At 34.2% G+C, this 26,949-nt stretch overlaps 1 protein-coding gene across 1 annotated transcript in view; it reads left to right on the plus strand.

Moving 5' to 3' along the window:
* Positions 1–24,581, plus strand: part of LOC142977089 (interference hedgehog-like) — a 49,511-nt gene extending 24,930 nt beyond the window's left edge. Inside the window, exons 2-16 of the mRNA XM_076120800.1 lie at positions 2,098–2,164; positions 7,682–7,932; positions 9,383–9,583; positions 10,616–10,788; positions 11,158–11,368; positions 11,746–11,962; positions 12,218–12,348; positions 12,608–12,692; positions 12,780–12,886; positions 15,838–15,956; positions 17,217–17,373; positions 18,408–18,608; positions 19,929–20,127; positions 22,059–22,153; positions 22,496–24,581. Of these exons, the coding sequence (XP_075976915.1) occupies positions 2,107–2,164; positions 7,682–7,932; positions 9,383–9,583; positions 10,616–10,788; positions 11,158–11,368; positions 11,746–11,962; positions 12,218–12,348; positions 12,608–12,692; positions 12,780–12,886; positions 15,838–15,956; positions 17,217–17,373; positions 18,408–18,608; positions 19,929–20,127; positions 22,059–22,153; positions 22,496–22,609 (2,319 nt within the window). The 5' untranslated portion in view covers positions 2,098–2,106 and the 3' untranslated portion in view covers positions 22,610–24,581. The remainder of the gene's footprint in view (positions 1–2,097; positions 2,165–7,681; positions 7,933–9,382; positions 9,584–10,615; positions 10,789–11,157; positions 11,369–11,745; positions 11,963–12,217; positions 12,349–12,607; positions 12,693–12,779; positions 12,887–15,837; positions 15,957–17,216; positions 17,374–18,407; positions 18,609–19,928; positions 20,128–22,058; positions 22,154–22,495) is intronic.
* The last annotated feature ends 2,368 nt before the right edge of the window (positions 24,582–26,949 follow it).

The raw sequence follows: 26,949 nt of genomic DNA on the forward strand, positions 1-26,949 counted from the left end.
TAGAATCTAATTTCATAGTATTGCCATGAATATTAGACCCGGTTAAGGCTTTAATAAGTCATATTTATTACTTAGGATAAACATTTGATCCCGCTGAAATAGCTAACGTTACATGAAACTTTTGCGAGATTAGAAATACACCGAACTGCTACCAAGCTACTTAACATAAAAGCATTTGGCAAAGGTAATATCTATAAGTCCTCTAGCAATGTTCCTTCCAATTTGGCATTGTCGACAAAAGTATTTAATACTTTTTTGTAACCTAAAAATAAAAAAAGAAGAAAGTTTTCTTGTCGCTAACAAGGTTGGGTAATGTTGTGTTGTGGAAACTAGTTTGTGTAAGCATAGCTGTGATTACTTTTATAAAATAATGTTCGCGGCTCTATAACCCGCCATAATGTTAGAGTTAACAGCTATTAACGTTAGTAGCTGGCCATTATATAGCAATATCAAGTGGTTATCGATCGATTTCTTCACCCGCTATAACTTGATGATTACGATATACTACCACCATTACGAACGACTTAATGTCAGCTATGTGATAAATAGTCTACGAAAACATCAAGACAGTCTATAAATTAATAATTATCATAAATTAGCGTGCCAGCTATTCATTCATAAAAGATAACGATTATTTTATGATCAAATTTGTATCTTATAAATGATGTGGGCGCAAAGATTTGACGCTTTTTACGATCTTCGTATAATACCAGGCTAGATATTAATACATACTACATACTTAAAACTGTTTTCAGATAATCGGTGGCTACAACTCTTCATTAAAAGATACATAGAGTTTTCACGTGCTGTGAACATTACTCAGCGGTTGTTAAATGTTTATTTCAACCTGAAACCAACAAATGTTCAATCGGTTATGCAATAAAAGATTCAATGTAGCATTTTTTTGTTTATAAATAGTATTCAGTAACGGTTAGCGTGTTATTAACGTGTGTATTATTTTGGTTTATTGGCACGCGTCGGTTTCCAATTTCAACAACGCGATCTAATTTTAAATGTGTTTTGCTTTTTCACGTGGGTTATGACAGAAATACTTTCTAAGTGGCCAAGTGCTTTGGCCTTTGTTGCTGAGTGCATTTTGGAATGCTTTAAAAATAATAATATAATGTCTTTTAAATATATTTTTTTTTTGTTGGTAATTATGAATAGAATACTTTTAGAAAACCCGGTTGTTTTATTTACTGTATCGATTATTTAAATATACTGTAAGTCAGTGCAAGTTATATATCTTTATTTACTTACATAAAATATTTGACATCTCCATGTTTGTAACTAAATATTTATTTACTTACAAAAAAAAATTACATGTCCCACTTGTTTAAGCACATACTAATCTACACAGAATCTACGTAACGAAAGCTTAAACAAGGTTCAATTCGGTTTCAAAAGCTAAAAGCGGATTGTCCTTAAAAGCTTTATGTTCTGAAAAGGATCCTAGCGTTATCACAAAAGTAGACTAGTGGGTAGTTTTAAGAGCATTTTCGTTACTAGATTTTAGCCAAAATAGGTCATCTCTATCAAAAGAGTAGAAGAGTCTATGAAAATCATACTCCATTTGTAAATGCCATTTTTATGTTGTTTTCACTTTTTCGCGCCCTTTTAATTTATGGCATACGAAAGTTTTTATCTTCTTTTTTAATTTATTGTTATGCGTTGTTTGAAGTCGGATCTTTTTGCTCTTACGAGACGTTAAAAAGAGTAATAAGGTTTGCATTAAGGACAATGTGTATGTAATAAGATACTCTGTTTGTTGATGTTGTCAGTCGCAATTATGTTGGTGAATTCAAAAAGAAAACTTGCATTGCTGCTTGCATCATTATTGGATTGTTATAGTGTCGTTATACCACAATATTACTATCTTCTGAATTATAAAGTAATGACCTATTCTTAAAATATAAAGTAGTGATATTGTAACTTCCGTATTGTGTTCTCTACCTGCATTTTCTGGATAAATATTAAGAGAATATTCTGTGTGTTCTTCTAATCACTACAAACATACAGCGCTACCGAATAGCTTCCGAAGCATAATCCTTGAAGAGCTTTTGTATTTTTTTTCTTAATCCGCTCTCTTTTTTTCAGGTTGCCAAAATGGCGGCACCGATGTACATCCAGCTGCTTTTAGCTATGGTCGTGCCCGCATTAGCACGTAAGTATTTTAGACTTTATAGTTTTACGGAATAGCCCATTCATTTGCATACCTTTTCGAACATTTGCCAGGAATAGTTATATAGTCGTTGGCTCTTACCGCAGTTTAAATATCCGTATTTTAAACTTAATGGCGACATTAGAAAATTTAATTAGAAAGCACGGTTAATGTGTTTAAAACCTGATTAAGTTTGTCGTTAAAATTAATCGTAGCATCAAACTGTCTCTTAAATTTAAAACAAATTGCTGGACCGCGCGTCAGTATTCACCGGCACTTCTGAATATGTCGGATGAGATTCTAAAGTTTATTTCTATTTTATTTTCATTGCGTGTTTGGTATAGTAGCGTTTGGTGTAAAAACGAAGATAATAGATAATGTACGAGGTGTAAAAAGATAACTTTTTTCGTCTATTTTGGAAGTATAACAGGCGCGACGGGTAAGCTCCCGGATACCGCAGGTAGCTACGCACACATTGACACAAGGCTTAGAGCCGGGGAAAAGAAAAAAATATTCGAAGATTATAGGGTCCTGTCGTCAGGAACCGTGACTTTTATGTATCGTAACACGAAGCCTGATTTAAATTGTAATACTGGAGTATAAAAGCGTTCAATTTTGAAATTACGTTATTGCAATTCTATTTTTATAATATTGATGTTTGAATGTAGACCAGGTATTAAAAGCCAACCATTTTACTATGTCGATACAGGCTTGTCGGATAAAATAGAATTCAAAATTTATTTTGGAAATCTAAATTGGAATTGAATGAAAACTAATTTGAATGTAGCGTAACATAAATGTAACCTTTAAACCAATATTTTCTATGAATATCGAATTGCCGTTACTGCTGATAGAGTAAAGTTTATTTTGCTATTTATATTTAGTTGGTACAGCACGTTATTAAATGAATTTTAAACAAAATTTATTTCTGCCTATTATTTATACCCAGGTCTAAATTTTTTAATGTACAACTAAGTCTTTGTTAGCCTTCGTTTGGGCAAAACACTCGACAGCTTGTACCTAAATGCCTCATTCTATTATGTACAAGGTGAATTGCTAACTAAATCCTCAAACGAATTACGTACCTAATAATATCTCAAAAGAGTTTTCATAATAAGGGGACTCATTAGTCGTCTATAAAAAGTACTTTGTGAATATTATCAAAATAAAGCGTTTTAGCCGTTACCTTCGGTAATGTAAAACGTTAACGAATTCATCTAATACGAGTACTTAGGCAGAATAAAATCCATGTAGCTTTTACTACATACACGAAAGGGACATTTAAGTCTTTCATCCAATTTCATCAACTTCGAGGGAACCCAAAAAAGTTTTTAACTGTGTGTGTGTGTGTGCCGAACAAATTTTACGCTTACTCGTCATTATATTGTCCAAGTATTTGTGTGAAGTCATTAGTAACGTCCTACTCGTTTAGGATTTGTTATATTTTTTCTTTACTTATCCTTTCCTGTATTTCTGGTAACTTTAAGGATAAGTCGAATACCTATATTACAGAAGTTTTTAACCCAGACTGATTAAACTGTTCTGAATTTTAATCCGCCTCTTTATAGTACTGCATATAGTGCTATGTATATAGGAGAAAGTAAAAGCGCTTCCAGCCATTGTTAGATACATTATAGAGTCTCAGTAAAATCTCATGTTCATTTATAGATCTTATAGTACCTGGAAGAGATGAGTAGAAGACGAGAACATATTATGCCGTCCCCACCTAGCGTGGAATAAAGGTTTTAGTAGAAAATATATTCTATAGAAATCAAACACAAATCAAAAACACAATAGCGTTTAAAGTATCAAAATCAACTAAACTACGTTGAAAAGTATCAAGTGCAAATTGTCAAAACCTTTAAAGACTTGATTAAAAGCTCAAGGGTAAAGTGTTTATGAATTCTTAGAACACGACGGATTGCCTCGGACTTGTATTAGGCTACCTTTTCACCATAGTTGTGCTATGCTACGTTGCTATGGATGCGTTTGATATCTTATGATAGCATGTGCTATGGATATGTGCTATGGATGCATGCTATGCGTGACGCATCGCGCCGCCTTCGCTGATTCCCTTCTATCGATGCAAGGTATAGCTCGAGCTGCGCATCTACCTCGCAAAGTTTCAAAGAATACTATCGGTGGAAACTGTTAAATACGCAACCTGCACCGAAACGTTAGGCATTTTAAGGTAAAATGACTGTTCGCGTTAATTCCCGTGTTCTTTTATACATTAAACGGTTATATAGTTTCACAGCTTAGCTATTACATCCTCGCAGCATAGCTGTATAGCACATTTCTGGTGGAGGGCACCCTTAAAGTTCATATTCCAAGAACGCTAAGATTTGGATCTAAGGAGCTAGTGTTGGATTGAAACGTTCAGTAATTGACTTCAACTACGTCATACTGTTTGGCATTTCAATCGTGTATTACATGCTTGTTTGTATTGTTTTCACGAATGCAATTCTTGGCACGTCCTGAAGGTATGCATAAGATTGATTGAATTCTCAAGGAGAATTGGAGTGGTACATTGATATCATATTTCTGCAAAATGCCGTGATTTAATAATGCTTTCCTGCCCGACGTTTGACCATGACGGCCTGTTTTATTGAAACTATGGTGGTCAATGCGCAGGCAGATAATCTTCTACTCGCTGGGTTATCTTCAAACCATCGTTAATTAACAGTCATGGGATATGCTATGTATATTTGTTTAGCTTAATAATTGCAGAGTAGTTAACCACCGTTTGTACAATCAATCGTATAAAAAGTCAATTATAAATAAAAAAATTAAATAAATTTTATCGATGTTATTTATTATATCGCAACAATTATGGGTAAAAATTACCTTAAATCAAACACGCGCGGATCATTATTATTTTTTAATTGTTCATATTTTACGATAGTGGTTTAAAATATGATATTAAAAAAGCATTCTCGCCATTTAAACTGGTTTGCGATGCGAAATGAAACATAAAATAATAGTTTTTATTTATTTTATTTGTCATTTTCCGATATTCGCACGATCGAGTTAACACTGATTTATTGAATTGGCTGAATCTGTGTTTTCCTTTGCCAATTGTTTGAAAGCGATGCAAAATGATCAAAAATCGAAACAAAATAGTGTTGATAGTTGCTTTTGAGAATGTTAACAAACGTTGAAACACAACTCCATTACTTAGGAATAATTTCTGTTGTCTATGGGAATGTGATAAACTCCGCATTCTTTATCTCTTTTGTTACTAGGAACAGGTACATAGAAAATGTATTGCAATATTTGCCGGCTAAATAAAACCGGCTAAGAAATTTTGTATGAAAATCTGTTAAGCGCCTCTAGCGGGCGACGAAGAACTATTTTGCAGTACATTTTAAATGTCAAACTGACGGCACCCGATAGAACCGATTGTAGAATAGCGTTATAGATTTAGTAACTTATTACCAAAAACAAGAAGCTAACATTATTTCATGAAACTATTGTAAACAATGTTCAAGTTACGTTGAATTGTCTCATAATTGAAACATGAGGATATTTACATTACTGCGTTTGTCTTAGCTTACACGTTCCTTGTTAATTATTAAATTAGATAAATATTTAATTACTCGCATTAATACAGGCTTCCGTTGGTAATTCTAAGGTGTTTCTGAAGATTTTTGAACAGTGTTTGCCAATACATACATACGTTCGAAGTCGATTTCAATCTTTGTAAAACTTATCGAACAGGATCCAATATTCTATGGAACAAGTTTTAATAAAATATGACCTTTGCTAAACCACTTTACTATATAATAATATAAGAGTGCATGATTCATAATACACATAGAGCTTATTTGCTACTAGATATTATTATGTAATATCGTAAGAAAGCCTGATATTTTGAAATAAATTTATAAGGACCCTTGCACACTTTTTCAACGCAACGCGTGTTTAACGCAATTATGACGCATAGCAAACGTTAGACTGCACATAATAATGCCCTTATTTTGGCAAAACAGCACCTACACTAGAGCAGGCTACTATTGAACAGTCTTTGTTAAATCTTTTCGATTGAAAGCCTTTAGAATTTCCATAAAATTACACCTGTAGCCTTTCCTCTAAACCCTGTAGTTCCACAACGATTTATGATGATGTTCGTATGCCGGCAGTCGTTACCATGGCAACGGATGATTGGCAATCTCCGAGCACATCACAGCGATGTTGCCGACCGGTTTTGACGTTGGAATGTTGAACGTCACTTAGTGCATTTTATTATGGCGTTTGAACTGCTTGATGCATAGGAAAGCGAAAATAGTTAAGACAAAATAGTTACAGCGTTATTTACATATTGAGAGATGTTTTTCGAAAACAGGTACAGAAACTATATGTGGAATGCACGAAAGATAAGGAAGTGACAATCGTATTTTACTATAAATTTACCCCCAAATAATAAAATTAATCGGTTATTTCCTTCTTTCATTTATGTTAAAAGGTAGAATGTTACATGTGTACTTTTTATTTTGGTAATTAGTTTTTTCTTTTTAGTCTAAAATTAACTTTCTTCTCTCCCATGTTTAAGAGTAAAAGAGCGGGCCTCGTTCCAAGCGAGTGCACTAAATGACCACAACTTTTATTTAAATTGAATAAGTTTGAGCAATTAAGGTAATTGAGTCAAGTCAAACAAAGGAAAGCCCTGAAGTTTAAGTATTCATCACTTTTATGTACACGAATAACGCTACCACGGAAGCACATATTTCAATATAAACTTGATTGAGCCGTATAAAATGTTGCCTGATGGATAAACGCAGTGAATAAACTTATTAATAACACGTGCTACTCAAATACGGAGCTTTTATTCGATCCTACATATTCTTATTCACTCGGCAACGAGATGAAATTTTAAAAATTCTCCATAAAGTTACGGTCAATGACTGACGGGACTGAAATCACATAAATTGGTGCCCGACTACAAAGAAAAATAAAACGTTACATCTCAATTATGGGTTGCATTCCAATATGAGCTCATTGACACATAACGTAAGGTCGTAAGTGGTATGTGCAAGGGTATTATTATGAGCTTATTCAGTTTAAGTCGGATGCGTCATCCGAGATCGAAATGTGTGGGTAACAAGGTATCAAGGACGCCAAGTTTTCTTTTTTTATTGTTATGGCCAGACTTTTGGTATGCAAATAAAAAAAAAGATTATAATTGTGTTCTCTTTGATCTTTGTTGAATCTGAGATTACGTGATTATTGATTTTGATCGTAATTAATGTTACATAAATGTCTTTGAAATAAAAATACAGGCGGTGTAATAAATTATTCTTCGCATTATGTTTTTTCATGTGATTGAGTTAATCAAGCCTTGTTGCCTGAGGCTGGTCGGCATTTTATCCGCGTTTTGTCCTCGCCTCTATTTATATCCTTAAATTTTAATGATCCCATATTTGTAGACCGTGCGAATCGAATTACAAGATCTTTCTAGTAATTAAAATATCTTGAAAACCTTTTTTTATCTACAAAAGACAATCTTTAATTTTGTTTCAGAATTGGAGATGAAATTCACTAAATTCCCTGAATCAGTGATCGCTCCTCTTGGGGATAAGGTGACCTTTGAATGTGAAGTGAATGTACCAGGGGAGAGGTTCGTGTGGCGCTGGAAGCCGGACAAGGAAGAGGAGCAGTGGAACGACATAGTGTTTGAAGAAGAGGGGAGGAAGATAGTCGCGGCGGTGCCTGGCCGAAGCACCAAGCTGGAGGTGGAAGTCACCACGAATATGGAAGTCACTTTGTACCAGGTTTGTAAAAACGCTGTAATTGATGAAGATTTCCCAATACAACGTTGTCATGGCAGTAATATTTGTTAATTAGCACTCATCCTTAGAATATGTATACTTTACCATAAAATAAGATGTTAATTAATCTATTGTTTAGTATAGGTGTCGAAACTTCAACAACAAATTGAGTTATTTTTCGAAATTCCAGAAAATATTCCAATAACTTCCTACCTGTTTCGGATCAAGTATTTATCGGAATTTTCTTCCTAAAGATAATATTTAGACCGAGAAATCGGTGTGTTCAATCAGTTGTCCAAGTCAACGGTCAATAAATCAGACAAGATTAACAATGGGGCCTGCGTGGTACTGCCTCGGTCTCCATTGTCCCATGGGTGTCGTAAAAGGTGACTAAGAGATTACACTGAAGGGATGCCCGCTAGCATCCGACTGTTAACTAATAATTGACAATATGTACGCACTTTCTTAATTTATGGGCTTAATCTATTTGTGAAAGAGATTTATGTAGAAAAATGTATGTTCTTATTGTACAAGCTTCCGTCTTAAGTATTGGCTGCATTTCGATTTCGGATAGTCCAAGTTAATGACCAACTATAATAGTGAGCTTATGTACAGTAGAGTTGTCCCATCGTCATGCTATTTAATACGTAGCTAGGGTCAATTTAGGTATAGGAACGTTTATTAAAGGATTTTCTTTAGTCAATTATAAAAATAAAACAAAGATCGATCAGAATTAGAAGAATATGCGAATATACTCTAAACATAGAATAACGTAAACATTTGTCTATTTTGCAAAGCAAATCTTGATTTGGTGGGTGGCCAAGAATCCATTGAATAATTCTGATAAGTTGATAAATCTCTATCAAAATAGCGACTGTCTGCTCAGAAATCTATTATTCTAGTCTGTGATAGAATCTGTGTCAGCAAAACAAAACGTTAAGGCTCGTCACGTCACGCTTTTCCGATAGCATTCATGTATTCTAGGGTCTTAGGTTTTGCGATTATATCTATGTTTTGAATAAGTTATGAGCACGTAAGATAGGGTCGAAAAAAGGCGAGAAGAGATTGGTAGAGCATCAGGTGTGGTCCGTGTAGGCTTCCTCTTTTTTTATGGAAAGCATATAATTATTGGTTATATAGGGATACCAAAAAATAAGACTTAATTGAAGACTATAAATAGGCCTGTAGAGGTTACCACGCTAATAGAGAGGTCGGTAGTTAATAGGCTTTAAAATATTTAGAGATTGTAGTCACTGTAAATTGTAATGGAGAATCATATCGATTCGTATTATAATAGTTTGCTCATGGGTTAGTCTCTCTCTCATTGCTTCAGGAGATTCTTGCCAGCAGTGGGACAGTTATGCGTTAACTCACTGTAGTTCGTGTTTCCTTTGTAATTTAAAACTATATATCCTAATATATTGTATACTAATTCAAATTCTTTTCTTTCCAGTGCGTCATCTGGTACGGAGCAGTAAGTCTGACGTCAGTACCGGCTCGGCTGACAGTGGCGAGGCTGCACAACTCTCAAGGCAAGATCACGGCCGAAGAACGAGTGATCATCGCACCTGTACAAAATACAATAGTACTGCATTGTAAGGAGCCGGATTCTGAACCACCTGCTGTATTGTCCTGGTGGAAAGAAGGACCTAAGGTGATTTTTGGTGTTGTTTTTTTGGTTGAGGGAGGTTTGTCCTTGGTCGATGACACCATTTCGGCAATTAGAAACATGCTAAAGTAAAGGTTATAGTGAAGAGCTTTTAGTACTGGATAAATTTGCTTTAACTGGATAATTATAGTGAGTATATTTTTATTAAACCGGATTTCACTATTGTGGAATTTAACGAACATTACGGGTTCACATATTGCTGGTGGAAATCAAAACAAGCAATAGACAAAGAAATTAAAAAAATACATAAGTTATATAAATTGGTCTAATTCATAGGAATACCTATGCGTAGGCATTAAAACTGTGTAAATTAGTTTTAAATTATTCTACTAAACCGACAAAGATCTTAATATTTCGCGAACCTTGTACCGGACCACTAAAAATACCACGATTACAAAGAATCGGATATCTCAAAAGTAATCTGATACAGTCTGGTGCTTAGATTGTGAATAGTTGGTTAACTAAATTTAACTCCGCTTTTATCTAACAATCAAAGCATGTTTCAGACTTGTGGCCGCTTTGAGAGTCGATCTGATATGCTCTTATTTTTAATGAAGTAAGTTTTTTAGTTTACTAAACAAATTGGAGTAAATTTCGGAGAAAGACATTGTTGTGTTAGATGAGTTAGATTAGTCTATTACGCATTTTGGTTTCCGTGATTTGAGTTGACAGAAAAAAACAAGATCATTCTAATGTTACTAAGTATGGTTAATAGATCTCCGAAATAAAAGACACCTTCATTTGTTTGGGTGCTTCAAAAAATGTAATACGTTTCGGCGTTTTAATTATTTTCTTTCACGTACTATAAGCATAAGAAAATAGTCTATCTACCTACCACTATCATTGCATATCGTTAGTTCTTACAATCGGCATTTAAATGAAAATTTTTCCAGCGTCTTTATTGGAAGCATCATTTCTCCAGAGCATATAAAGAAACTGTCAAAATATACATGAAATGAAATTCTCAGTCTAATTTGATCTCACATTCAGGAATAAACATATAAGGTTAATTTTCAGAGTAAAAGAAAGCAGATAGAAACTCCACATGGAGTGCTGGTGATTCACAATGCTACGATAGAAGACAGCGGTCTGTACAGTTGTAGAGCCACCAATGAACTGAGCGGTGACACGCTGGAGGTAGCTCAGAGAACACATGTCAAAGTGCAGAGGGAGACTAGTAGAGAAGTTCGGTGAGTGATATTTCCAAAGGAGTATTTTGTAAGTCCTATTCTGCAGTAAACGTGCGATTTTTGAAATGCAATTGACTGTAACACGCTTATAAAAATGTGGGTCGATAACCGAATGAACGTAATAATCAGTCGCATAATAATATCCTACAAAGATAGTATGTTTTCCTTCCACAGAATCACAATTAAAAGTAGACGTTTGCATTCATTTAATTCCTGAAATATCATAAATACCATTAAATAATTTTTCACAGCTGTTCATTGTATAGTTTCTTTACACCAGTCCCCATAACCACTAAATCATTACGTACTCATATTATTCACACTTGACACTGTTTCTAAAGCCTACTATTAAAGTTTTTTTCAACCCAGGTTCTTGGAAACAAAAGACTACGTAGGAGTAGAAGACAGCGAAGGAGTACTGACGATGCCAGTGAAGCCTAATGAAGCGTTACGACTATGGTGCGGCGCCGTCAGTACTCCGCCGCCCAATATCAGCTGGAGTCTGGAGGGAGAAGGCACGTTGAAGGCTCATAATAATGAGAATATGCTGCTGATATCGCCTTTTACACCAGAAAATGAGGTGAGTGAGAAGTGGATTATTCGTATATTGTAACTTTTAATCTTTCGGACAGGCCAGTCCGATAGCCACCACCACAATTTTCTTAGTTAGAGGTTATTGTGTTCTTGAAGATCCTTTACTGTCTTCAAAGTCCTTATTTTTTTAATACGACAAAGCTCATTTAAATAAAATGCTTAGCAATTTCAGACAGTAATTACATTATTTTCACGGGCTTGAAAATTGGTTTTAAATATTTGATTAGTGTAATAAACTAATAATAAAGACTGCAGCCTTTACAATTTTAAAGCCGTCCTCTAAAGATAGATCTTGCTACAGCCACGAGTGCAACTATCTATTTGTAATATTTACTCATACAGATCCTTGATCTCTTCTCCCAGGGCATATACTCCTGCGTGGCCAACGGTATCCGTCGCTCCTGGAAGGTGGTAGCCCTCCAGCCTCCTCGATGGGAGGGCAACGTGTCAGTCTCTAGACCAAACGAAGGAGGAAAGGCACATGTCACCTGTGGGAATTCCTTTGGGCAACCGAAACCTGAAGTCTACTGGGTACTGAATGCTGAGATCTTAAAGAATGAACAGGGAATCAAGACTAATGGTAAGTTCAAAGAACCATTTTTATTTTACTTTTTTTTTTATCTTTACATCCATATTTTAATTCGCAATATACTTAATTGGTTATGAAACGAATTTATGCTACCATACAGTGTGTTGTTTTTTTCAATCCAAGTGTAGCAAGAGCTTCATTTACGACTTTCTTTTGACATTGATGTATATTGTTGACCATTGTGCTCATAGTAGCTCATTTAATGACATTTTTCATTAACCTGTATCTGTATATTGTGTATCTCAGACACGGACCTGTACATCGAGCACGTGCAGAAGAAGCACGCAGGCATCGTGCAGTGCTTCGCGTGCAACACTCTGGGCTGCGCGTACGGCGCCGCCATGCTCAGTGTCGTGCCCATACAGATCACTGACCAGGTATACCTTATGAACTACTTTTATTTTGAGACTAGCTTATGTCCGCGTCTTCGATTGAGTTGTAATTTTGTGGATATTATACCATATTGCGTGAATTTTTTACCTCCAAAAATTAACACCATCAGATTTTTTATATTAGAATGGGCTTTGATTAGAAGATGACTTGTGTCATCCTGTAATCATCCAAAATTATACTATCACAACTGTGGTCACAACAAACTGTTCCAAAAATTGCTGATTTAGTCATTTCTTTTCACAGGACTATCCAGTAGAAACCCCCAAGACGAGGTATCCAGTCCAACCACCTAAAAGGCACAACAGGAAGAACCCACGAAAACATAAAGGTAAAGGGTAATTAATAATGAAATCGATGAAAATAAATGAAGAATAACAATGCTCAAATAAGATATTTGAATGTTTGTTTGTTCCAGCTGTCATGATACCACCATCTCGGCCAAATGTGACGAGACTGAGTGACGAAAGTGTCATGGTGACGTGGTCCCATGAAAACCAGGGAATGCCCATCAGATTTTTTAAGGTAAAACTTTATTACGTTATGATGAACTTATACAACAGACCGATCGATTTCTCCATGTAAATTTAAATTATTTTATATTTTCGTTTACATTATTTTATTAATTACCCTAAAATATTTATTTTCTAAATGATACTATGATATCTTCATATATTCAACTGTATGCAAATTATAAAAAATACATATATACAAAATTTCATAATATAATTTCAATTACTGTAATATGTTAAGTGAAATTGAAATAATAATATGTTTATTGTTGTTATTTTATATACATCGTATATAAATAAATCACATCAATATTTAATCCATCAAAATCAATCTGATTGCCGGTGCATTGGTGCAATGTACCATAGCCATTGCATCATACAAGCCGTCTTATTTGTTTGTCATTATACTGCTAGACGAATACCGTACTATGGTCTAACAAGTATAGAGCCTTGTATGAAATTATCGCTACTGGCGGAGTTGTACCAAATTCAGAATTAAGAATGTCAGTGACCCGCAGGCTTATGCACCTGATGATGGTTTCTAAGATACGGTCTCTTATTTTTTCAGAATAACTATAATCTTATATAAAATAAATAAATCGCCACTGAGCGTAAAATTCAACAACGGCTCAACCAATTCGACATATTATTTTTGTAAAATTGTCTTTAAAACAAGGGAGAGGTTTTTATGGGGAAGAAAACAACAAATAAAACAAAGGAAATTTGTGAAAGAAGTTGCGCGGGTCATCTATGTAGTTATTAATAATAATCAAGATAATTCGGGCACGCCAAGGTCGAACTATAATAGAAAACTAAGTGTAATTGACATATTTATTCAAGTGAACATCGATAATAATAATATTTCAATTCGCTGTATTTATCCAAATAACAATCAAGTTTTGATAGAACTTAGTTATGTAATTATAACGAGAATCAATGATAACAATTAATATCAAGAAACTAGGACTGAGATAACATCTACTTGAAACACCTTAATTACTACTTAGAAATTGTGTCGAGTGTCTCCGATAATTCCTTTAATTGTATTATTCAATACGCGTACTCACATAAAAACCTACAACCGAGTAATTATTGAGAACTAGCTTCAAACCACGACTTCGTCCGCGTGGACCGGAAAGATTTCCGGGGATAAAAAGTATCACATGTGTTAATTCAAGTTATAAGCTATGAGTGCACCAAATTTCATTCAAACCCGTCTAGTAGCTTTTCCGTGAAAGAGTAACAAAAATCGATCCATAATTACAAACTTTCGCATTTATTATATGAGTAAGATATTACTGTTGGCTCTTTCTCTTACAAAGAACCAATAAGATTACTGCTTCATGTATCTACAGCCACAATTAATATGGTTAGCTGTACAAACCACAACCCAGGTGTAATGTACCTACGGGAACCACATAAACATTGGAATCTATGAAAATGGAACTTAACTACCATGGTAATGGTGAGGTGACTATATCAGTCATTGTACGACAACCACAATCAATACGAACAAGTAGAGTAAAGCAATTTTAAAGGAAGCAAAATAAGCTGATTTTCCTTGACCTAATATCTCCGCAGTCTGCAAGCCCCATAACTTGAACTCTTAAATAAAATTCGTCAAAGAGAGAGCGGACTAAGTAAGGAGGTTTTTATTAGACGTTGCTTTTGGCTTGTTCCTTGTTTGAATGCGGGGAAAGTTAGCGTTTTATGCGTTTTTGTTGCCGAGCCGAAACTCTACTCAACTCTATGTAGTCATTGAAATGAACGATTTGTTCAAATTGCCAAGGGTTTGTATACTCGAAGTTCCTTGCAGTAAATATTGGGGAAATAGGTCGATTGAGTTACTTGACTGATTGATTTGACCTTATAATTATAGACTGAGCTGGTTGAGGCCTAGTGGTTACGTATACCAGGCTTAGGTATTTAGAAGATATTTAATTACAAGTTAAGTTTTCCATTTCAATTTTGAACTCTATATTACAAATTGACTACCGCTAGACTATTGGTTTAGGTAAAGGACTACAAAACTTATAATTGATTAGGCTGAGTACGAATCTGTGCAATGTCCTAAAATTATGATTTTAGGAATAGAGTAAAACTAGTAATCTTGTAACTATACATATATTTCAACTTGACTAAATGTACTCTGATTCTAATATCTAAACAATTTTTATTTATATTACATAACGTTGGACCTCCTTCTACAGATATTCCGAATCTCCTTTAGCAACAGTAATCTACATTCTATCTCGAGTACTATTATGTGCAAAGTACATTAGCAGCTAAGTATCTAAACAATGCAAATAATGCATACTCTTCGCCACATTACCGAGTGCATTAAGGACCGTGTGGTTTACCTAAGTGCTTTTACTGAACAAATAATTTATGTCATTAATTGTTTAGTTTAAACAGAAATCGTACTAATTAGAAACATAAAAGTGGTTTAAGGTCATACTGAATATGTAAAGTTGGACATTCTTTTTGGGTTATACTTTCCGTGGTTCACGATCCATTTAAGTATTGAGATGCAACAAACAGATTATAACTTTAATATTTGTCTGAAACATTAATATGAGTCAATGTCACCAGTCACGTTTCAATCAATGGCCTGCCGGTTTAAAAATCAGCCCTTAAGTTAAAGAAATGTGATGACCCCGGATTGTGAAATATCTACGGTGTTTTCTTATGAATTAACCTTGCATTTATGTTTTAAATTTACATTTAAGTTATCTAATATTTTTATCAACTGTGGTCGAGTGGTTTTCGACAATATTCACTTTAAAAAAGAAAAATGGCGCAAGCTTATATTAAATTGAACGCATAATAATTTTATTAAGCGAGCACGTCCAAGTGTCAATCATGCACTCGGTTGACAGTATCCAAAGTCGGCCGCATTTAAATTTAATTTGTGCAATTAAAATTGTGCCAGTATTTTAATAAGTACGTTTTTTATTTATACAGGTACAGTACAGGGAGGTGAGCAACTCGAGCAACGTGCAGTGGAACACAGCCAACCAGTACATACAATCATACATACACTCGTGCCAGATAGACGGACTCACTCCTGGCAAATATTACAAGTTTGTACAAATAATTATTTTTACTTTGATCACTTTCGCGTTGCTAAGTAACAACAGAAGCGCGGCGCTGAGGTTAAGCTACGCTTGTCTAGGTAGTTCTGTGGATGGGTGACCGGTGACGGTAGATGTTATACATACCGAGAGACTGATGATAATGACTTTCACGTTGCATATTCATTGTCTAACGTTATAAGGGAATGAGTGCGAATATGAATTTTACTTTGAATTGCTTGAGGTTACAGCGCCTCTTACATTGACCGTGGTCAGTCTGTAAACAATCCAGAGAAAAATGCATGTTCACGTATAATATTAACTTTCTTTTAACTACATTCGTGTTAATTGTGGTTCAATGCCGGAGTTAAAACCTTTTTTTACTGCAGAGCGATTCTTTACTACTAAATTTAAAATTTTCTTCAAAATTAGTTCCGAAAATTTCTGGTGGAGGCGCTGATCAGATATTTATATAAAGTTGCCAGTCGAATCAATCTGCTATAGCCCCATTACTCACTGTAAAGAAAAATTAAGCACTTTAGGAAACAAGAAGAATATTAGTTTGAAATATAGGCTACTCTTGTTTATTTAACAATGAATAAATTTCTTCAAACTTTAAGTACAGTTGACATCTATGACGCAATTTTATTGGTCTTCACTTTAGTTTCAGATGTTATTACTTTGAATTATGTTACTGTTTGTTTAAAATTGCCGTAGTTATACAGAGTTACTTAATCATCTTTACATTTAGTTTGAAAGTCTTAAATAACATTTATTACTACAGGAGAATATCTAGTTAGTTACCATTTCATATTTTAAAATATACATTTATCATGTCCTACACGAGACGTACTCTTGTCGGTCATAAGTGCACACTAAGCGGCGTATAAATTAAATACGGTACCGTTTTGAAATTAAACGTAATTTTAAACCGTGTCAGTATTTCACTAATGCCGTAAATGTACAACATTGCAATTCCTGAAGTAAAACTAGTTATTTCTTACCATGTGATAAGTAGCTATCGAATTATAAAGAAAATTGATCAGCGCCCCTAGCGTGTGTTTAAAGAACTAATTTTCACTCATTTTTACAAGTAATTTTAGGCATCGTATACCCCATATAAATACGATAAGATAGCACCTAAAAACTTGTTATTCTCATAAAACTCACGTGAACCTAGCTAGTTCGAATAATAGTGAACGTTGTAGCCAAATATAGGTCAGGAAGATGTTATCACAATTTTTTATACCAATAATTTTCAACGTCCAGGTTCCGCATAGCAGCAGTATACATGAATCAAGACAACAAGCAAGGGAAGAGTAGTGCGCGGTTTCATCTACAGCGTGGAGGGTTCAAAGCGCCGCGTGCACCTGTACTCACCAGCGCTGTTCCTGTTTCACATACTTCTATACAGCTTGAGTGGACTGTGAGTATTAAAATAATTCTGAAAATGTGTTTGAAATACATCTACGTTCCGCCATTCAAAGTCAAAGTCAAATATTCTTTATTTCATAAACTTTAACAAGTATTTGAAATCGTCAAAATATTTTTTATCTACCATCGTTTCGGAACTCATTTAATTGCAGGTTACCATACTCCGGGCTACTATTGAACTACTACTATTACTATCTGGGAATCAAACCCGCGAACTCATTAGCTGTCGGATATAAGAACAACCGCGCCCCTGAGGCACTAAACTTATATTTTATAGTAAATGTGCTACAATATCACGAATATATCTATATATTATATTGCCCCGCAAGGTTTTCAATCAGAATATTCCACAAAATGCTAATCTGGCAATATCTGTAAATAAACAGAATACAAAACGCACAAGTCCTATAAACAAACATCAGTCATTTGTGGTTTTACATTGTAAATAACTATCACGACTATTACGAGGTATCGGGATAATGAGTACTCCAACTTGTTGTTGAACGGTAATCTAAACTCATAGGCCATTAGCGCTGTATTGAAATCTAAATCACTACTCATTTATATTAAATGTAAATGTTTAGTTCAAATAATTTCATCTGTTATATTTGATTTGCTAATTGGACACGTTCTGATGTTTGTATGATTCGAATTATAATTTTGTCACTATACCTATCAAATGTTAGTGAATGTGGATAGACTTTATTGTGTATCTCATACCTATATGGATGTATCTAACATCCAATCCTTGAAAAACTGGTTTTGGCAGTCTCCCCATTGTTGTTTCGGTTTATAAACACTTTCGCAGAAGAATGATAACTTCAGCAAACTTCTTAAATCTCAGTATTTTTGGTTAAACAACAACAACAACAAGTATTTTTGGTGGTTTAGGTAACGAAAGTATTAAGTGGTGTCTAAAGTGTTCGAAAAACTTATCACTAAACTGGTTTTTATTCTTCTTTCTTATTTTTATTTTAATTCTATAGATATTTTTGGCAGTAACCAATAATAAATGTTTCCATATAGTGGTCAAGCGGCGGTGAGGTAGAAGCGGAAGGTTTCTACGTGTACTACCGCGAGGTGGTCTCCGCGGGCGCGTATGAGAAGGTGACGGCGGCCGGCGACGCGCGCCGCATACTGCTCGCTCATCTCGAGCCTGACACCGGCTACGATGTCAAGATACAAGCTTACACGGCACAGGCGGCCTCTGACTTTAGTGCTATCAAGGTAACTAATTTGTACTTAAATGTTTGGTCTTGTTGTCAAGTCCATCTTACTAATGAATGTATAGAGAAAGGGTTCTATGATTGAGAATATACTGTAAAGCTTTCGAAAGCTTGTTTTAACTTTTGAGATGCTTTGCTGTAATGCTTTATTTTTCCGTAATCTACTGCTATGAACTCATCTTTGGTAATTCTTAGTTAATTAGGATACATTATCTAGGCACTTCGGGACTACAGGATTGTATTGACTCAAAAAAGTTCTTTGATTCAATTATTAATACAGTTTGAACCGAATAACAAACCGTAATTAACGTCAATTAGAAATCATTTTTATTTCATTCGTTACTCCAATTGACAAAGAAGAAGATCAAAGAAATCGAAAGGTTCTATTTTATAATTCAGTTGTTTACTTCCTTATTTATTCAGAGCGGGCAGGTTGAGCGTTTAAAATGCGATTGTAATGAAAAACTTTGATGAAGCTTCGCGACTTTATAATCATTGTCTATCCGGAGTATTCTCAACGAGTACTTGCTTAAAGAGGTTTTAACTTTGAACTAAAGAACTTCATTTCGCTTGGATCATCAGTGAATGGGAAAAATAATGAAGGTTTCCAAAACTTTATTTAACTTTGTATATCTTTAATACTGTCAAATAAGTAAATTTTGATAAACGAATATTTATATAATTGTCCCTAAATGTTACAAGATAATCTAAAAATAGCCCTTAAACTTTGTTCAAAGAGACAAGAACTCGTTCTCAATGCCAAACCGAAAAAAATATCCATCCATCCATCTACTGTATAAACTGATCTAGAATACTAATCGCCCAAAAAGCCATTAAACTTTCTTCCTTATGATGGATTATCCTTGTTGTACATTCTTAAAAAGTATCTTTGTAGCCTATCAGGAAATGATTAGAGAGTTAGCTTTTCCGTTATTGTATACAGTTGGACCGCTCAGTGGTATTGGAATAGAGCAACTTCTTTATGTCATGTGATAGTTGAACCCGGAGGAAATTTCGAATCAGCTTAAAAAAAAAACTCGAAGCACTAATCAATCTTTATAATAACAAAATCTTACAATATACTTTTCACACTTTCGTGATGACTCTTGTTCTGTGTCGCTCTTAGCGCAATTCCGAATCTTCGATCCTTAATCATTATATCGAACTATTGAAAATCGATCATTATACGGACAATTAATTTATGTTCTGAAATGAAGAGTAAGTCTCTAATAAGAACCATAGATCTATACTTTAAAAGTCGCCTATGACCTATTATCTCCCTATGTTGATAAGAGATTAACTGAATACATTCGTTCACCAGACGGCGAAAACTCACCGGCCAGCAGCTGACGCAGTAAGTAACACGAGCGTGGCGCCGACCGCAGAGTCTCCCAGCACTAAGGCGCCGGGAGGGGGCGCGCTGGTCACGGCGGGGGGCGCGCTGGGAGCCGCGGCCCTGCTGGTGTTGCTGGCCACGGCCTTGCTACTATGTCGACGGGCTAGGAGACCTACTGCTCATAGTAAGTTCGATTATGTAGTTTCTGTGTCTTTTTAGGTTTTTGGAAAGGAATATTAAAGTAAAACAGCTTGATGGTGTGAGTACAGAATTGGTTGTGGTGGTTGCTACACCAGCAGTAGGTCTTGATAAAATAACACTAACGGTTGCTTAGGATCCAAAAACTTTTCTACTCATCAAAATAAGATTTTGCAGGTATTATGTAAGCTGTTTAAAAATCTTACTTAATTTAACATCATTTATATTTTCCCAACTTTATAGAAATGTTTGTTAAGAACAAAGAAATATGTACTCGTAAGATAAAATCCAGGAAATCATATTCCCACCGCCGTACAGTAAAAAGAATAGAAAGCTGAATAATTTCAGTGATCGCATTATTCCGCGCCGGGAACCACACGTGGTGAATAAACACAACACTAGCTTAGCATACACAATCTGTTAAATTAATTTAACAGTGCAACATGAGACTGTACAATTTGTAACCTCATATTCAGACAGAGATAGCGCTACTAATAATAGTTCTCTCTTAATTAACACGTGTTTGTGGCCCCGCTCGCTAGAGGGAGCCCGCTATCTTGATACTTTTTCAAAGAGTGTTTTGGGATAAAGGTTTTGCTCCACGTTTGGATAAGATCTTAAAGAACTGCTTTAAGTAAGGTCCGATACTTCCTTCCTTGTTTTGGGTTATCATAATATTTGTGGAAAATATTTTTACTCAAAATAAAGGCAAGGACGCAAGAGTAAAAGAGTATTGATTTCAACAGAACCCATAATAGAAAAAATACAACATTTTGTTAGGTCATTCAGACAACCTAACAGTCGAGTCAATTTATGTTTTCGAATAAAACTTTTAGGAATTTAATCGGATTGTGTAGATAGTCCGTAATGAACAGTTTTATACATGGTTTGATTTAGGTACAGAAACAATGTTTTAATGACCCCCGGGCTAGGTCTAACGAGCCTTGTTACTTTTCGTTTTTTCTGTTGAATCAATGTCAAAAGGCCTGGATTTAGACATTTATTTTGTTTTAGAATTTAGGCCTGGATTTAGTGGTAGTTTCAGTAATATAATAGATATTTTATTGTTTTGGTGTGGTTAAGTGTCCAACACACATAGCTATTATAAAAGAGTTTAAAGACGGCGGTATGTTTTTTTTTGGTTTGTTTCGTATTTAGGTTTCATTGTGAGACAAGGAAAATTGATTCAGTACGCGAATCCCGATAAGATTATCTTTATCAGGGAAAAAAGTATTTTTTTTAACTTAAAGCCAGTTTTTTGACATCTCCAGTAAATATTGTCCCTTAAACTCGTCTATAAATATGTTGTCTTCATGCTTAATACTCCACTATTCAAACTTCTTATTTAGTTGTCTGATTGAAACGGGCTACGTTATCAGTAGGTAGGAAGCACTGATAGCACAGCTACTAATGTATAATATACGAACATTAACCCATTTCGCAAAACGTTAGTGGTGAACACAATGTGGTGCTGATGATTTATCATTGCAGATTTTAGGAAAATCTCTTGTTTTGCTAGTAAGGGAATATTCATTATTTGATTATTGTAAAGTTTCACTTGGTGGTAATGTTGTATGTCGTTTATTATAAAACTGTGTTCACAATTACTCTTGCTTTGCATTAACCGTTCCCAGCCTAACGGAATTACATACTCCATGACTGTTGCTAGTGCTAAAAAGTCACTTAAATGTGTATTACGCTGTCAATACAAAGGAACCGTCCATAGTTACTGGATTATAATCTGTTTTTTGTAGTACCATCAGATGAAATGTGGCGTAGGCGTTGATTGCTAAAAAGAAATACAACAATTCATAATATTTTATGTAAACAATATAATCGCATCATAACTAATGAACACAACGTTAAACGTCAGTCAAGTTCAAAGTATGTCAAAATGAATTGAATGATTTATTACAGAGGAGAAAGGCAACGTGGCTGAGAGCGGCGGTGCCAACGGCTACATACCGGCTAAAGTGCCAATCACTATCACTGCGAACCCCATGCATTCTGAGGTAAACTAATAAACTAATATTGTATTAATCTCGATTTTGTTCAATGTGGTTTCAAATTGTGTAATGATTTTACAACTTATGAATTCGTTAAGTGTTTCAAACGATTCAGAAGAACTTTGTTAAATACTTTCATTGTTTAATGTACTTCTATGTCATTCCTTAAAAAAGACCGTTACAAATGTATGTAGTGACCTAATTTTAAACCATTTTGATTCGATTTACCTGCACATGTAAGTCAATAAATATTTCGTTAACTTTACGTTTCGTTTACGGTAGAAAAAGTGCTAAACATGTAAGTAGACTTTGTATTGTTTAACAAGTTCAAATAATAACTTTTATTAGGGAGGAGATGCAGGAGTAGAAATGTCATTTTTACACAATAACAACACCGGCAACAACGACGACACACTGCCTCACTCAAGGAAAAACGGCCCAGCACCGCGACAGTACGTGTGAAAATAGACTCTATTCCTGTTCCAATAAGGATCATCTCACAACAAAGTGTTGCTTTCATACAAATTCCTACCAATCTGGTAGAAAATAAATTGTTGAAGAAATGTGATATCATTATTATCGCCATATCGACGTGTACGGACTTACGACAGTACAAAATTATATTTATAATATTTACTTAGTGTAGTTATTTGTGATTATTTAGTATCAAATGTTAGAAGATTGAACATTGCACTGAAGATTCCCGTATTGATTATACCAATTAATGGTTGGTAAGCTTTTTAGCTGACTCGGTTTTGAAATAATTATAATAAAGATTTTTATTGATTATAATTATTTCGAACACGGTTTGTTAAGGACTATTTATAAGGCAAGGTTTACTATTATTTTATTTATTAAAGCGTTGAGAACAATAATGGTGTAGATCTGAACTTAGTAGTAGGTATGTATTAATATCATCGACGATTATTAGCGTAAAGCGCTTCGATTTATTCTAAGAATCTCTTCAGTGTTGCCACAAAATGCAAAATTGGAAATGGTAGAAAGGCAATGTACTTAAGATTTGTTATAAATTTTGTTTGAAACAAAATTGCATTTGACTCCATAATTTTCTGTTTAATTTTGTTTTTAGTTTCTTGTACATTTTTGTTTATTATTATATTTTTATTTCTAAGGTTGTGACGTAAGGACAAGCATTTATATAACGACATCATTGGTCTTTGTTTATCTTTGATAATTACATTTAAAGACAAAGTGGGTATGCAAAAATATATTTGAAGAGAGTAATGATCTGTTCTCTCCAAAAACATCTTTTCTTTGTTACAAATTCTTTTTAAACCCATAGAAAATATAAAGTCTCATACTTTCTTCAAAGATATTTCCCAGTAACGAAGTGTGAAACTGTTATTATAACGATAACGACCTAGTATTATAACTTTAATGCAAATAGGGTATAAGATCGTGTATTGCCTTTGATAATATTAAAACGAATATACATTATTTTAACGTGGAACAAAAATGTGTGGCGTTAGGAGCAAAGGAATAAGAACACAGAAATATTTTGACATCATTCTATAACGTAGTTGAACTACATTTTCGCATAATTTTTAGCACAGGCACTCAGCATTCAGCCAAGTTCCTTTGCGAAATACACGTACATTTTTTGTTCCACGTTAAAAAGAATGAACAACAATGCATTCGCTCATTATTGCTCGCAAATAAGACTGAAATGTTTAGAGTTTACTCAAATTTTATATTAACGTAGAAAAAAATGTAAAACTAAGAAAAAATAACATGAAATTGTTTTTAAAGGACTCGAGAGCCGAAATAAATGTGAACGAGTACAGACTCGCTGTAAATATGCAAACAAAAGGTAAATTAAGTTTCATAATATAATTTGAGTTTAAATGGACGGCTAATTTTAATTTCTGTTAAGGCTAATGTTTTTGACATCTGGTCCGAGATGATAAGGGGAAAAGTGACGCCGTATTTTTACGAATAAACTAAAAATAACTAAACCAGTGACGTATTTGCTTGCGTTAACTTTTACACCTATGTTTTGTACCGTATTATTTACCAGTGATTTATATGTATAGTGGTCACTTTAAACTACATCGTAATGCTAGTGGAAGAATGACTTATGTCAACATCAAGATAATGATACTTAAGTCTTTCTTTCGCTGACAGTCAGACTGATTTTTCTTACGAATTATCTTCAAGGACTTACACAATAAAGTATATTTAAATTAAATCCTTAACAAGGCGCTGAACTTCATAAATCTCGTTAATAAATTAATAAAAAACACAATTTATCAACATTAAACAATTACAAGTGGGTTTACGGGTATTTACGGGCTTCGGCGCCATTTTAAGTGTAACCGACTAATTGATTTATTATTGTACCTTAAAACGATATATTTGTAAAATATATTAACAATACAATCCAATAAAATAATTTAATTTGTTGTTTAAATTCTCCCTCCAACGAGATAGAAACAATTTGTTTTTGCGTATGTTGACCCGAAGAATTGATTACGATGCATAAATCAACTAAAAAAATAATATTATTTGTTTTCGAGGCAGTATAATTAAAGCTTTGAAACATTATAATTGATTGGACCGCAGGAATTTTCTTTGATGTTTCGTATTTCAACCAATATCTCAACATTTCTGACGCATATCATTAAGGATCACAGTGGGCGGCATCTATTATTAAATACAAAGTACCAACAAAATACCATTACGTTTGTATTTATTAGGTAAAGTAAGGAAATTTGATTTGAATAATTATAATAATTACCTAGTCTATAAGTACACACAGTTACAGATCCGTATTCTCAAACAGCTAGTATAATACCCTACTCATGCCGCGGTAGTTGCAAAAACGCCATATTTGTCCTTGAAACGGAGTTTCTCTCGTATTTCCACAACTAAGCCGACAATATAATCATACCAACAAGGCAGTATTTAAACATAATTAATGTTCTAACAGAAACGGTAATTACATACAAAAACTTGTTACATTACACAGGTGAAAAGTAAGTAAAAATTACATTACCATATTCAAATAATGTGCCAACGATAAAGATTTTCCATTAGAATGGTATTATTTTCCGGCAAATTTTCCATTTTCCCACGTCATGTTTTTTAAAACACCGTTGATTTATGTTAAACGTATTCATAGCAATTAGCCCTGGAAGCTAATTTCCATTAGCCAGGCTCTTGTTGTTTGGTAAAATTGTGTTCCGCACTACAGCTGTGGATAAACAGAAAGCCAACTCGAGAGCAAAGTTTATTTTAAATTAAATGCTTGGATTACGCGATTCGTTGAGGATTTCTTGAAATAATTACCAATTTCATAACTGAATTCTAAATTCGGTCGTATATTTATATATAAGGTTTGGAGAAAATTTGAATATGTTTTCACATTTAAATTGTGCTCAATATTTTTGTATCTTCTGCCTTTCTCTACATTTGAAACATAGCTACATATATTCCCAGAAAACTTTCTAACTAATCAAAGGCGGAAAATGGATCGTATTTTTCTTTCAAGTTTGTTTGGTCATGTATATTTTAACATAGAACAAATATGCTATTGATATTAGAAACGCAATTCAATTTCTTGGTTCGATGCATCGCTACGTATATAAAGCAATTATTTTCCTTAACAAATGATTAGTTATACGGCTACGGATTGTGCTACTGTTTCTTTTCCTCTACGTCGTAGCGGTGTACTTTAGTGCGCGTTACGGTCAATTAGTCGCAAGTCGCAACACGTAGCACCCACTTCGGTAATTAAAGCGAGAGAACAGAACACCAATACAAGGGAAATAATTAATTTCGCAAAGAAAATAATTGCTTTGTTAGCGGCCGACTTGCTTCTGTTTCGTATTTAAAAATGGTATAAAAGCTTGAATACAGTTAATTAACACACGCGGCCGCGCAATGTGCTAGCCAAGTTCTTGTTGAATTTTAAATAAATGTACTCACGAATATTTATTACTGTTTGGGAGTTGCCATCATTATGTGACTATAGTTTTAACTAGAATGGATTGCTTTGTAGTAGCGCATTTTGTCGCAATATACATAAAACACAATTAATGGTTAACATATAAACGAACAGTAGTGGGAATACTCTGTTTGTACAAATGCGCATTAGATAAAGTGCTGCTTTGATCTATTTACGATTGATTTATGGGCACTGTTTTATTCTTACAATTCCTCCGTAACATTAAGATATTTTTGTATCATATAATTTTAATGCTCATTCTTTCAAACAACCTATGTTTTACGAAGGACATGATATGATTTCTTTGATGCAATTTCGTAAAGTAAATGTCTCTTAAGATTACACGAGGCCAGACTAAAACGTTTACTTAAAATAAAATATTCAAAATTTCTTTGTCAAGCTTTGTAATTTTCTAACATTTTTATATTTAAGTTACATAAAATTGTTGGGAGTTTGGAGTATCACTCGAGGCGATTGTCTGACAACTGGATTTCTAAATCAACGATCAAAAGCGATACGTTAATGATTTAGCTGTAGAATGTTAAGTTTCAGTTAGTTCTCGGAAGTTACGAGCGGGAGAAATTAAGCTTTCAATAATAAAACGGTCTGAGGCCGAGGGAGCAATTCCTTATTTGTTCTACCTTTATGGGTATTGTATTAAGTAAATGGAACGTTGCAAGTTCAACTCGCTAATAGATCGATACTTCTAAGAAGCCGAATACAAGCAAAGTTTTACCAAAAACTTCTAATGAGCTCCTTATTACATAACAAAGCTCATTAATGTTGATACAAGGTGTCTTGTACGAAATGATCTCGGTCCAAGTTCAAATACCTT

The sequence above is a fragment of the Anticarsia gemmatalis genome, chromosome 12, assembly GCF_050436995.1.
Source record: "Anticarsia gemmatalis isolate Benzon Research Colony breed Stoneville strain chromosome 12, ilAntGemm2 primary, whole genome shotgun sequence".
NCBI classification, from domain to species: domain Eukaryota; kingdom Metazoa; phylum Arthropoda; class Insecta; order Lepidoptera; family Erebidae; genus Anticarsia; species Anticarsia gemmatalis.